Below are 15258 nucleotides of genomic sequence, written 5' to 3' on the forward strand. Positions count from 1 at the left end.
TAATGTCTTAATGGGAAAGTGATAAACTTGAATTATGTATATCTTGTAAAAATGTAATTTATGCACACAAGCAACATCGCACTGTCCTCATTTTTTTTTTTGTTGGTCAAGCTCCTCATTGTGGATGGATTTTGTGTGTTTGTGAAAAGCAAACAAAATGATTTGTGAGTGAGGTACTCAAAATGAGAATTACAACATTAATCTTGAAAAACATACACGTCAAAATACAGTTACAACCACTGTCTAAAGTAAGTTTTAACAAGAAATTTCCATGCAAAGAAGAAAAGGAATGCTAGACTCTGAACTTATTCCAGTAACCGTATAATGTTTTACTCACAAAAGATGATACTCCTGTTGAGCAAACTATCAATTCACGCCATTTAGGGCCACCTAAATTATTCCAAACCAAGGTGAACGAAATTAAGACAAACCCCAGGATTGGAAAAGAGTAGCTGAACCCCATTGCATTGGCTTTAAACCATGAACATGATCACCCTCTTATAATTTTGGATATTAAATGGTTTCTTGCCAACCTTATGTCCATATATATGGACCATTGAAGTTCACAACACTAGTAAGCTTCAGAAGCAACTATACATTTGCGCCCTTAATGGTTTTATTTGATCAAAATAAGTAAACATAAAATAATAAAGATGAAAATTTCAGGGCCATAATTGATGAGCGACATTCCTTATAACTCTAATGGGTATCATACGACCAACAAAAAAAGAGTAACGTAAAAAGGCATTAAAATACTACCCAAATTGCTTTATTCTAATCATGGCAATATTTTATTATTTTTCAAAGTGCTCTTACGTATTATAAATGGAACCTAGATTTGACTCATGATATCCATCGTGATTAGATAATATAATTAAAATTAAAATTAAAAACACTTTTAGGCCTAACACGACGTCAAGATAACATAGAAAGCAAGAGTGTCAAGTGTCAACATAGAATGACGAAAGGACATGTCTATAATGTGAGAAAACTGTATTTAGGTAGGTGAGTTATTTTCCAATAACAAGTGCAGAAACAGGCTACGTAGTTAACAGCTAAAAACATATATAAAAAAAAAGTGTAGAATTGACTCGCTAGAAACCAATCATGTTTAATTGCCTATACATTTGTTTTCACCATCGGCCAGTGAAAAAGCAACATAGTGATAAATATTAAAATAATACTTTCTTCCTACTTCTCATTGTTGATAAAAGGCTTTAAATACACAGACTAAAGCCTGAATTAACACACAACGGTCAAATACAGCTAGCAGCCAGCTGTTAAAGTCCTAGAAGCTTCTTGGAAAGGAAAATACTAAATGTCTAGAGTCCCAACGGTCTTATACTAACACCTTTTAAACATAGTCTCTATATTTTACAGGTTTGTTTACTGTTCGCTTGGGCCTATCAGTGCTATTAGGGTCCATTGGGCTGACACATTGACATCATAAAAGCTTTTCAGCAAATCCCCATCAACACAAGAAACTTAAAACACAATAAAATTACGATATTTACTAAATCTCCATCAAATGTTTTTTGCGGCTTCTGCATTATATGGTTTTCTTGTGACTAACGTCCACAAGTAACTTCGTTGCAAATAGAATTTTGTTTAACCTATATAGTATGAAGGCGTTAAAACTACAATCATTCATACAATTTCGCGATTTATGGGGTCAAAATTAAAGAAAACATGTAAATGCTACTACAAGATCAGTGCAGAATTATAGTACAAAAGCCGCCCCCGTCCGGAATAAGTAGCTTTTTTCACAAAGAAAAGAAGGTAGTAGATTACTATCTCAATGGCATTGGAGCTTGCACCAGTATGTGAAAAAGTGGAGCCAAATCCTGCAAACTCGTGAAACGGGAACAGCTTAAAAGGCCCAAACTTCTGGGGAAAAAAAACGTGAAATGAAGATCAAATCGGACAGAATCTTTTTATACAGAATCACATCATTTGTTGATGAAGGTCTGCTGCCTGCTGTGCCAGTTCCACCATCATAGCCTCATCGAAGAACTTATTTATGCTCACATCCTCACTCATTCCCTGCAAGATTTAATGCAAAAGAAACGTGTATTAAATGATTTGCATTAGCCAGTTATTTCACAAAAGGTTAAAGGATAAAGCAAGTCGTCGATTACAAAGGCTTCAAAATATAGAATTCTATCGACAGAAAACCTCTGAGGAAAAACTTTAAATTAAAAATGGATTAAAATTGTATCACAAGTTAGTAAGTACCGAGAGACAAGGAGGAAAAGGATTATACCTTTCTACGTCTTGTCTTCACCATAAACTCACGGGCAAGATGCTGAATAGGTGCGGGTTCAAGTGGGCGCAAAACAATGCTTTTATCCAGAGGATCTCCAGGAACAATAGCCCAATGATCAAAAACTGACATGCAAAATGCTTGACCTTGTGTATGATATCTCAAGTCTGTTTCAAATCCAAAAGATTCTATCACGGGCAAAAATGCCTGAGATAGGGGAAAAAGTCAGCAAACCAAACTTTTGATGCACACACTCGAGCTTATACTCAATATCTTCAAGACCATAGCAGTCTAAAGAGCCAACATTCATTAAAACATCTTATAGGTAAAAATTAGCCACAAACCTTAACAATATAAGCTGGGGTGCCAGGCTGAGGAACATCAGCAGTAACATGTCCACGCCTTCGAGATAATACAGTGTAAATTGCAGATACACAATCTATTGGTGTTTGAATCTGATGCAAAGGCCAAAAGAATAACATTACCATCAAAGCAAGAATCAGTGAAATAGTAACACTATTGTACCAAGACTTAGTCTAAAATTATATTTTTTATCAGATTAGGCCATTATTACTTATTAGTAAATAGTTTGTATGCAGATCCTTACATAATCATCAATTGGTCAAAATGTCAAAAGCTACAAATGATAAACAGCTTACAGCCATCATTATGGTTAGTAATGCATATACCTCCACATAATATACTGGTTCCATAAGACGAGGAGTAGCCATGAGGAAAGCTGAATAGGCCACTCGTCTAGCTGTTGGAATGATCTGGCCAGACCCCCGATGAAGTGACTCTGTAGCAATCTTTGCATCAACAATCTTGAATTTAACATTTCTGATGGGCTCATCACAGAGAGGCCCTTCTCGTGCACCCCACTGAAATCTGTCAAATGACAAAAAACCTCATAGTCAATGTATATAGTCAATTAATCGATGGATAGGTAAATAGTTCAGTGTACTGTATGGTTACCCCTGAACAATGGAATCCTTCACGGCATTCATTAGATCCTTGTTAACTTCAGTTGGAAGGGTGTCATCTAACAGAATATTGGGACCCTGCATTACAATTGCATAAGTTACACAGAGAGCCAGGGAGACAGACAAACAAATAGACCCATAAGAGAGAATTTACCTGCTTATCAGGGCCAAATGCCCAGATTGACCGTGCAGCAAGAAGATCCCAGTCATATTTAGTCTGGAAAAAGTCACCTAGTTTCTTTTTACTCCAGTCAGTGCTAACAACACCATTCTCTATGTCCTCTGCAAGACCTCTTTCTAATGGCTCAGCAACCTAAAGAACAATCAAGGTTACTATGAGTGTCGTAAACAATAAATCAGCCTTGGAAAACAAAAGACACTCTTGAACTAAGCCATATACCTACCATAGTTATTTTATTCTTCTTGTTTGGTGTTTCAGCAAAACATTTCATTGAGGAAGATTCAACAACAGTTTCACAAAATGAGACAACAGGATCTGCTACCTGAAAAAGCAAATGAAAGGATAGTCTTCAACAAAGGAACAACTTTACCTTTAAGTCAATGTCTAATAAAAAAGAGAACAAAAGTTATCGACAGAAATAGAATAACTGAGTAGGGAAAACAATAGATAACCTTGACTTCTACTTCGGAATAGAGCTCTCTCAGGTCCTTCATAATTGAATCCAAGTACAGCTCACCAGTCCCTAAAATAGTGTGCTCCCCAGATTCCTCAACCTTAGTAACTGCAAGAGGATAACTCTTGCTTATTTTCCTCAGGCCCTCCACCATTTTTGGCAACTCACTTGGATTCAATGGCTCGGTAGCTGTTTTTACCACTGACAGTGTATTGAACTGAAGAGGCCGGAATATATATACATCTTCATCATAATCCACATTACAAAGAGTGGCGGTTTTCATGATTGAAGCATCCACGCCTTCAATTAGAACCCAAGAACCGGGAGGAGCCTCAGCTACTGGCATCCTATCACGAGCTTGATAAACCCACAACTTTGTTACTTCTTTTACAGTCATGTCCTCCTCATCATCCGGCGAGTATCCTTCTCCTAGTACCCGTACAGTCTGTCCTGTCTGTATCTTACCACTATAAACTCTACCAAAGGCATCAAACACACTGCAATCAGATTTTGGATACAATTTGGTCACATTAACCATTACGGGCCCATAAGAATCACACTGTGCCATGGCTTTGTAAATGGATGAGTCTTTAGGACCAGCATATATATGATCAACTTTCTTAATTGCAGCATCCCTCGGAGAAGGTATATGCTGAACAAGCATATCGGTGAAACCTGAAGCTGGACCAAAAACTGAGCTACATGCCAACCTTAGCAAAGGCCTAACATTTAATCTGTAGGCTGCATTACTTAGAGAAACTCCAAGTTCAGCAAGTGTTGTCTCTACACTCTTTTTATGTTCCCCGATCACCTGGCTATATATCTTGTAAAGTGGCTCCAGCACAAACTCCACAAAAGATCGTTCCCCTCCACTGGCAGGGGGTTTCTTTTTGAAGGCTCTGGTATCCGGATGAAAATAATAATCTCCCCAAAGCCGAGAAGCAAATTTATTAGCCTCCAAAGGAATTCCATGCAGCTTCCCATACAACTTAGCAAAGGAATGCAACGTAAAGGACCATCCAGCAGTAGCACTAGCAAAACAAACATTTCCAGCAACTGGATCCACAACTTGAACACCACCAGCAATCGAGGAGGCAGCAGATATGTGAGTATTAATAACTTCCAAAGTATGCCTTAGTTTATGATAAGCATCCTTCGGTGGCAACTTAAGCTCAGTTATAAGCCTGTCAACCTAAAGCCAAAACACAAAACAATAAGATTAAGATCACAACCTAAACTCTCCCTCAATGACATCAAAAGCAAAGAAATCATTTACCTTATTAATTACAACAACAATCGGCAACCGCTCCTGAATTGCGTGACGTATCGCTCTCTCTGTGTTTACCTACAAACCACAAGAAACTAAAAGCTCAATGGTTTTGCAGCTATAGCACAGTAACTAAGTAGTATTACAATCAAACAGATAGGTCATATCATATACATAACAGTTTCATTTTGACTCAATTATACTTTTGCTTTCTCTATTTTTCTCATTTCACAAATTTGGTTCCCTCTCCCAATTTTTTTTTTACGTGAATTTAATTCCTCTACTATTTTAACTGCGATTTCAGTCATCCGAACATGACACTATTGCATTGCCACATTCATGTTGATGTGATGTGATACTCTAGTAATACTAAGGTGAAACTCTATTGCATTGCCACATTCAAGCTGATAAGTGATAAGATACTCTACTAGAGCGCTAACACATAATGAGCCTTTCATTTAAGAGCAAACATTTATTATTAATACAATGCAATGCCAAAAAGTCTAAAGAAGAAAAGGGGTCATAAGCAATACCATGACTCCTTCAGCAGCATCTACAATCAAGACAGCGCCATCAGCGAGCCGCAACGCCGCGGTCATCTCGTCGGAGAAGTTAACATGGCCAGGCGTGTCCATGATGTTACACAAATAGGACTTGGAATTGCTATCCTCCAGCACGAGCGACATGGGAACCGCCTTGATCGAAATCCTCCTCTCCTGTTCATCAATCCTGGTATCGGTATACCGCATGTGCTTCTCACTCTGCGAATCAAACGTGGACATGTGGTGCGTCTGCTCCACGAGCATGTCCATGAAGACCGTCTTCCCGTGCTGCAAGTGCCCCACCAGTGCCACGTTACGAACCAAAGTAGGGTTTGACATGAGACCCAGGAGGAACTGAGAGGACACGTAGGTGGAGGAGTCCTTCACGCCCACTTCGAATTTTATGTTTCTAACGGGCTTTATGATGGGTTGCTCCAGGGGCTGTTCGTCCTCGTCCATGACTAGGGTTTCGACGTCCTCGCCGTACACCTCTTCTGCGGTGGGGTAGTACTTCTTGTCCTCTGCTAACACCACCTGGTTCTCCAGCTCGTCGGAGATTGTCGTCATCCACCCGTTGCTCGGGTCCTCTCCATCGGAGTGGGCGGCTCCTACGGCGTCGGATTGGTCGTCGGGGTTGTCATCGGCGTCGGAGTCGCGGTCGGAGTCGCGGTCGGACTCGATCTCGGGGCCGATGTAGTTGCCGAACTCGTCGTACAAGCTGTCGTCCATGGCGGAATGTGGAGTGTGGAGAGGAAAATAGAGAGGGAGTGGGAGGGAATTGGTGTCACCGTCGTTTCGAACAGACGGAGATGGGGTTTTTCGGGTTTTAGGGTAACGATGGACGATAGTGGAGATGGGATTTCCAGAGGACTGGGCCTGGCCCGGTACAAACAAACAATTACGGCAGAGAGAGAAAAAAAAACTTAACTTTCAATTTAATCCCTAAATTATTTTTAAAAATTTAATTTGATTCTTAAGTTTTTAAAAGATTTAATTGATCCTTGAGGTTATTTTAAAATATATCAGTTTGATTATTTCCGTCCAATTAAGTTGATACCATTAGAAATGTGAATTTCAATGACTTTTGTTTAGGAAAGTGAGAGTTTTTTAATTGACACTTTATTTATTATTATTTTAACAAAATGATTCTCATTTATTCTTCTTCTTCACTTTCGGCTTCACACTCTACTTTGTTCTCAAGAGATTTTTGTATAGGAGAACTATGCATCATAGTGAGCCCCTGGTTCTTCCATTGCTTTCAATGTTAGTCTTTAGCTCAAATTTGAACTTGTGGGTGTTATTTGGGTGGGTTAAGGTGGTGGTCATGGAGTTGGTGTGGTAGGTGAAGGGTAGGGGTGGAGCGCTAGCGTTGGGGGCCTAGATGGCAGTGCGACTGTACAATAATAACAAGTTTGTGGGCGAATTGAAAGGTAAAGGAGATCGAGCCGCAACTCGTGTTATGATTTTTTTGGAGAATAAGTATGTTGTAGTAGACCCTTCTGCATGGGAATATTGGTAGCAACATGAGTGTGAAGTTTGGTGTGATTGTTGTAATGTTGGTGAGGATTTGGGTGACCTGGGTAGGGGGCGAGTTGACACGACGAGTCGTAGCACTGATGGGAGGAGAAGGTTATGGAGTGGCGAGGGAAAATGATTAGTCATTCAAATTTTGACGGAGGTACCAAACAAATTTTATTTGGAGAACTAAAAAACTCCTAAATTGAGAGGCAAAAACATAATTAAAACTATTATGAATTAGTAGAAAATACATTTTTACCTCTAATCTTATTGTTTTTATAGCTAAAATATGTTTTTCGTCCTCATAAAATTAAAAATATTCAGATTCAAAATGTTTAGTATTTTTCTTAAAGTTTAACAAACGTCATTTTGTATCATTAAAATGTGTTTATTATAGATTTAAACAGCGAAGTATACAAATAAATGACCTCCCTTTATTTATTATTCTAACATCATACACACCAGAAAAAGCATAAGGGGTACATGGTTGGTAAATATAGGTAGTACTGAAACTACAAAGCTCTAGTGACAACTTAATTTTTCCCTTGTTGTGTTTTATAAAGGGTTCAAAAGCACCATAAGAAATTAAAAAACATTCAACATTGCATCATATACATGTAGGATAAAAGCTCCATATGCATTACATCAACAACGATGGCAATGGTGGTGTGAAGGCCTAGGAGGGGGATCGTGTGGCCGAAGAGGTGGAGGTCTTAGTGGCCTAGGAGGTGGAGGAGCATGCAACGACAGAACAAATCCATGATGCAGTGTCCCAAGTGGGTCGTATGGTGATAAAAGCCTGGTTTAGGTGGGTCAGGGTGGTGGTGTGGAGCCCTAGAGGTGGAGGAGATGGATGAGCATGTGGTGGCAGAGCAAGTCCATGATGCAATGGGTCGGATGGGTCGTGGGGGTGATGAAGGCTTGGTCCAATGGGCCGGGATGGTGGGGAGGGCCTAGACCGCCTAGCGGAGGAGAATTGTGCATGTTGCTTGTGAGTTGTGACTTTTTATTTGTTGTTGAACTAATGAAGCACACACTGAGTTGCTGACCAGGAAACCTTATAAAAATATTGCTAGCAACGAATATTTTCTTTTTGGGGAGTGAATTAATTTAAACCACTAATTTCTATAATATACGAGAAAAAGTAAAGAATCATTCCTTCCTTGTCTTTAGCAATCTACTAGTCAATGCCCGATTTTTCTTTTCTTTCTAAGTTGGATAACTAACATTCCAAACACGTGTAGAATTTTGTTTGGGTTCCTTTACACACAAAAAAATACACATTGAATTTAAGTCAATGTTGAGGGTTGCATAATATGCACTTACAATTTTAAGTTTTGTTGATAGACTAAATGTGATCCAAACATGTTAGAAATCAAATAAACATATTTAGATCAAACTAAAAGCATTTGCTGACTCAATGTGATGGTGTTTCTTTTCTGAAGGAGAAGGCTTAGTGACCCAAAATAGTGAACAAAATGTCTTATATAGAACTCGACCCTTCATGGAGTTCAAACCGTAGAGATATATGTGGGAACTATAAAATCTCTTTTTGTTAACATTGATATGGGCTTGAATACAATTTGAAAAATGGACCATATATGGTAACAACCTTAGATAACTGTTTCCAGTCACTTAAATGAAAAATAAAAAAATAGAAAAATATTATCCCTAAAATATCTGTAATTGCCAACATCTAAAATATTGGCAAGTGCCAACATTCTCCCAATTGTTCCATTTATCCCATTATTAATTATAAAAAGAAACTAAATATATGAATCATGCTAATAGGTCCTCTAATAATGAGTATTATCTCCAATGCATGTATCACAATATATAAAGTCTCTCAACACTAGCTCTTAACTTAATGAAAAAATCACATGTTTATTTTAGATCAAAACTAAATGAGATTTCTCAAGGTAAATAAATATGTGCACAAAATAAATGAGAAAACATCAAACTGAATAAGAGTTTCATCAAAACAATATATATATATATACACACAATAAATATCACATCATAGAAAATAGTCTCATTTGTACTACATGATCCTTAAAATTCTTTGGTGGCATGCCTTAAAATTCTTTAGCCAAAGGATCAACTATTATCAACTCAGTGCTACCATGTTCAATGACCATTTTATTTTCTCTAACACGTTATATTATGGCTAAATATTTAATATTGAAGTGCTTACTTCAACTTTCACTCTTGTTGTTCTTAGTCATAAATACTACAACAGAGTTGTCAAAATTGAACTTCAATAACCTAGAAATAAATCTACAACTCTAAGCTCAAATATAAAACTCTTAAACCATACACCATGTGAGATAGCCTCAAAATAAGAAATGAACTCAACCTTAATAGTGGAAGTAGCATTCAAGGACTACTTTGCACTTCTCCGAGATATAACTCCACCAACTAGCATAAAAATATAACCAGAAATGGATTTCTTGGTATCAATGTAGCCAACATAGTCTGAATCAGAGTAGTCAATCACTTCCAAATCATCAATTCGTCTATGCATGAGCAAGTACTCCTTTGTTCCTTAAAAATATATCATTACCTTCTTTCCAGCTTTTTAGTGGTTAACACCTGGATCACTTTGATATCTTCCCAAAACTCCAACAGCAAATGCAATGTCAAGTATAGTGCAAACTTGAGCATACATAAGGCTTCCAACGACTTAAGCATATGTAATATTTTTCATGTGTTCCCGCTCAAGGTCATTTTTCAAGCTTTGACCCAATTCAAGTTTATCGCCCTTTATATTGTGAGCTACACTTGGTGAACAATTTTTCATTTAAACCTCTCTAATTTTTTTTTTGTATAAGTCTCTTTAGACAAACCCAAAATGCCTCAAGATCTTTCTCTATGGATCTTAATGCATATGACATAAGATGCATCACTCATATCATTCATATCAAAGTTCTTTGAGAGGAACTATTTCACTTTATATATCATACCCTTATCATTAGTCGCAAGCAAAATATCCACATATAAAACAGGAAAACAAATCTATGGCATTTTCTTCAAAATCGAACATAAAGATAATCTCATGAGATTTTAAATACCATTGGCAAGAAACATGTTTCAATCCATATATGGATTTATTAAGCTTACATACTAAGTGTTCACCTTTACTAGAGAACAACCCTTCGGGTTGTTTCATGTAAACCTTGTTGCTAGATCAATATTGAGGAACACTATTTTCACATCCATTTGATGTAACTCAAAGTCAAAATGAACTACTAATGTCATAACTACTCGAAGAAAATCTTTCTTAGACACAAGAGAAAATGTTAGTTTGAATTAAAAGACTCAAAAAACATAAAGTCCATATTATGAAAATATCAAACTAAGCAAGGCAAAGACATAAACATCAATCTGATACCAAATGATAGACTAAATGTAAACATGTTAGAAATCAAATAAACATATTCAAATCAAACTAAAAATGAAAGCGTTATCAGATTGAAAACTAACCTCGAGTCATTGCAAAGCTTGCATGTATGCAGACCCGTTCGATTTTAACTTTTCTAAACTTTCACTGACTCAACGCGATGGTGTTTTGTTTATGAAGGAATAATAGACTCAATGACCCAAAACAATGAGCAAAATGTCTTATATAAAACTCTATCCATCATGAAGTTCAAAATATGAAGATATACAAGGACCATAAAATTTCATTTTGTTAACATTGATATGGGTTTAAATATAAGTTGAAAAATGAACCACATATTAATATATTTAGATAATTGTTTTCAAGTCACTTAAATGAAAAAAAAATATTGTCCCTAAAATATCGATAACTGCCAACATCTAAAATATTGTAACTCCCAACATTAATATATTTATAGTTTACATTATCATTAAAAAATAGTTTTTTTTTTCACTAACAAGTATTTTTAGGATTATGTTTAGTGATATGAAAGAAAATTATATGGAACATGAATGCCATAATAGTGGGGGGCACGACAAATATGTAATAAGTCATTTAGAAATTATTAGTATCGTGTCCTCTGTCATGCTTTTGGATTTTTATTTTTTTTTAAAGTGAGATCTGTAAGAATTCAGAACCTTAAAAAAGTCTAAAAGTAAAGAAAATTGAAGAGGATGTATACTATTATACTTCCTTATATACACTATGTTCATTGTCTGGTGCAACTCTTGTTGTGCTTAATGGCTTCTGGAATCTAACTCTATTCTTTTCTTGATTTCCATTTTTTTTACTGGATTTCCATGCGTTATTACAGTCATGATATCATATTTTTGGGATTCTACTACTAGTCTACAATGCATTTCCAGGTGTATGACTCGTACGTCTTATTGGGCTTAAGTTTGGTCGGCATGGGCTTAAGTTTTTGAACTTGTTTAAGTGTTGAGTCAATCTTGGATCACTAATGGGTGTTTTTTTTTTGTACTTCCCGAATTACTTGCACTTTTCATATTGATTTCAGAATATGATCATTCCAAAACAATATGAAAACTGTAGGAAGCAACTTTTTTTTTTTTTTTGAATTAAACAAACTATGTATAGATTCAAAAATTAACCGAAAAGTACAAGGCAATCGCTAGGATCCAGCCACCAAAAAGGACAAACGCAAACCAGAGAAAAATTAACCCATCATAAGATTAGCTATATGATCTCTAAGATACCCACTATACCAACCTCTGTAAACTATCATATCTATAATATTATCCGCTATTTTTGTATTATCAACAGTATTACCGAAACTCTTATCGTTACGGTATCTCCAGATTCCATATAAAGTTTCAGCAGCAGCTAGTTTCAAAATTGCATGTCTCTTTCCCTTCCCTTTTGTGGATGAAATTAACCACTCTAACTCATCATTCCACTCACGCGGTACTCTCTTAATTTGAACCCAATCAAGAACTTTAGTCCAAATAATTTTAAGCTCCGGGCAGCCATAAAACAAGTGATTAATAGATTCTTCAGCAGGACAAAAGCAACACTTACTATCTTCAATCATACCAAATTTTTTCAGATGGTTTTTAGTGGCTAACCGCCCATGACAAGCAAGCCATAGAGTCATCAGAGCTCTAGGCCTCGCTGTATTCCCCCGAAACAGATTACGCCAGCGCACTTTTGAAGTGTTGGTGCAAAGACTTTTATAAACCTCCTTCATACCAAATCGATTTTTCTCTAGCATGCTGTCCCATATAGATTGGATATCCAAAATGCTACTACGATGCTTCAGGATACTTTTCATAATCCAAGAGTTGTGAATCTTTACACTCACATTCATCAGTGTGTCCTTATTCAAGTAGTAGGCATTTACCCACTTCACCCAAAGACTATCAGATTTGCCACTAAGATTCTAAAGGAGTTTCAGCATAGTTACCTTATTCCAAACCGAAAGGTCAATGATGTTTAACCCTCCATAATCCTTCGGTTTGCACACAGAGTCCCAAGCAACTGGACTTTTTCTCTTTATCTCTTGCCCTCCTGTCCAGAGGAAAGATCTGCAAATAGCTTCAATTTTGTGAACGACATACTTCGGGATAGGAAAGCATTGCATCCAGTAATTTGCAATAGCAAACGTCACACTCCTTATAAGCTGAACACGGCCTGCATAAGTCAAAAGATTAGTGCTCCAGTGATTGATTCTCCCCACTATCTTATCCACTAAAGGCATATAGTGGTGAATAGAAAGTTTTTTACTAGTGAGCGGGACCCCCAAGTAACGGAAAGGAAGAGGGCCTTCAGTAAAACCAGTAAGATTGAGAATATTCCTCTTGCTATCGTCCCCCACACCACCAAAGTAAATCTTACATTTACTAGGATTAGCAATAAGACCAGTGGACTCAGAAAAATTCTTGAAAGCCTTCACCATAAGATCCACAGATATTGGATCACCTCTCGAAAAAAGAAGTAAATCATCTGCAAAAGCCAGATTAGTAATACTAAGCTTTTCACATTTAGCATGATGGTTAAAATTAGGATTCTTCTGCATGTCATACATAATTCTATTCAGATATTCCATAACAATAACAAATAGGAGGGGGGACATGGGGTCTCCCTGACGGAGTCCACGCTTAGCCTGCAAAAGGTTAGAGTGACAACCATTGACATTGAAACGGTAAGAAACAGTGGTCACAACTATCATGATCCATCTGATAAATTGTTGAGGCACACCAATCTCTTTAAGAATACATTCCAGTGCATCCCAGTTAACCATATCATAAGCTTTCTGGAGGTCTATTTGCATCATACAGCGGGGAGTCCCACCTTTCCGAGAGTAACCCTTAATCAGCTCGTAAGCAAGTAGAATGTGATTATAAATTTTTTGGCCGGGGACAAAAGCAGCTTGGTTCTTTCCAACGATACTATCCATCACCCTACCCATTCTAGCGGTAATAATTTTAGAAATTATTTTATATACTGTAGTGCACCCCGCAATAGGTCGATATTCCTTAATAGTTTTGGCTTCCTCATTTTTTGGAATGAGAGTGCAGAAAACAATTGCCAGCACTAATATACTGAAGGACAAAGGCACCAAACTAAAGCAGGAAGATGATCTACATTAATTATAAGATTGATTCATACGATTGTAATGCGTAAAAAAAAACAGATTGATTCATAAATTAGGTATTAATATTTAATTTCTTTGCTCGGTCAAAGTGATTAACAATAATAATAATAAGTGTACAACGAAATATAGGTGTTGAATTTTGAACGCAAAACTTATGACTAATTTTTTAGATGTTTTTTTAACATTGCTTTACACTAAAAAAAATTGATTTCTTCAGTAAAAAATAAATGATTTCTCTTGATAAAGGTCAATGACAACTCTATCAAAGACTCAATGGGCTATACATCTTAAACGTTCTAGTAGGCGGGTTTGTTCCAATTTTTAAGCCCATGATGCATTTGAATATACCCCTCCCCTCCTTTTATTCCATTGAGAATTATTTTCAAAGACAAACTGTTGGCACAGAAGTAATCACGTATGGATCAATTTCATTGAAATAATATTATATAGATGCATTTTATATGTAAACCAGTAAAAAAAATTAAAAAAAATCCAACTTTTTTTTACGTTTTTATATACACACACGTAACTTTTTAAAGATAAAAAAATGTCACCAATAAAACATTCTAGCTCGAAGACCATCCTTCCAGCCTTACCCTCAACGCACAAATTGAGCCGTGAAACATTTCATGTCAAGAAAGAACCGTGGAAAAGTAAAAATATTTGAAAAAAAAACAGAGATGATTTAGGTTATACGTTTCTTGAATAAAAGAAAATGTGACGTTGTACCCAATTTAAATTCAAATAAAGTAACGAACAAATGCTTTGTTTATGGTAAAAAGAAGAAACGGACAAGTATTTTTGTAGACAAAGTCAATGGTGTACCGTATACAACAATGTCTGGTTTACGCCAAGGGTAAGTGATAAGGAGTTGTTGTTTTTCTCTAAGTAACTTGAATCTGATTGAAGTTAACAACCTGTGTTTTGATCGCTGTGGCAATCATTATGCTCTATTATCGTCGATCTCTCATTATTATTGCCCACCACATCTATAACCTTATTACACAAAAGAAAACAAAAAAAGAGGAGAATTTTACTTGGTATGAGCTGTTATGGATTTGGCTTTATGATTCTCCAAACTGTCTTTCTGCTAATATCTTTTGGCCATTTCTATTTTCCTTTTAGTTTCAAGCCAAAATATGTTCAAACTTTAAAACACCTAATCCGTTACTATATTAAAAGTTAATAAACATATTATATATCACAATATATAATTGGATATTTGTACAAAAATCTTTTACATCATTGACATATTTAAATTAGTTTTTTTCCTTATCTTTGTTTTCTCAGTTTAACTCAAGTGTTATTATTATTTATTTTAAAGTTAAATTTCAAGTAGTAAAGGAAATATTATTTTTAATTAGACTACAAATTAACTAGCGTTAGAGTGTTTGAGCTTAATCAATAATCTCGAATTTGAATATTGAATTAATATACACTCACACTAAATACTTGAAGGGATGTGAAAGAGTTTCACCTCTCATATGAAATGTTAA

The 15258-nt window shown here is 36.2% G+C and overlaps 1 protein-coding gene across 1 annotated transcript; it reads right to left on the reverse strand.

Moving 5' to 3' along the window:
• Window positions 1-1520: 1520 nt before the first annotated feature.
• LOC100783191 (110 kDa U5 small nuclear ribonucleoprotein component CLO) lies at window positions 1521-6586 on the reverse strand. The gene is made up of 10 exons (XM_003542621.5): window positions 5682-6586; window positions 5158-5226; window positions 3880-5073; window positions 3651-3749; window positions 3401-3559; window positions 3239-3324; window positions 2953-3151; window positions 2608-2718; window positions 2264-2470; window positions 1521-2043 (listed from the first exon to the last, which is right to left on the reverse strand). The coding sequence occupies exons 1-10, from the start codon at window positions 6417-6419 to the stop codon at window positions 1945-1947; spliced, it is 2961 nt and encodes a 986-aa protein (XP_003542669.1). The 5' UTR covers window positions 6420-6586; the 3' UTR covers window positions 1521-1944.
• Between the last annotated feature and the right edge of the window lie 8672 nt (window positions 6587-15258).

This window comes from Glycine max, chromosome 13 (assembly GCF_000004515.6).
Source record: "Glycine max cultivar Williams 82 chromosome 13, Glycine_max_v4.0, whole genome shotgun sequence".
NCBI lineage: Eukaryota > Viridiplantae > Streptophyta > Magnoliopsida > Fabales > Fabaceae > Glycine > Glycine max.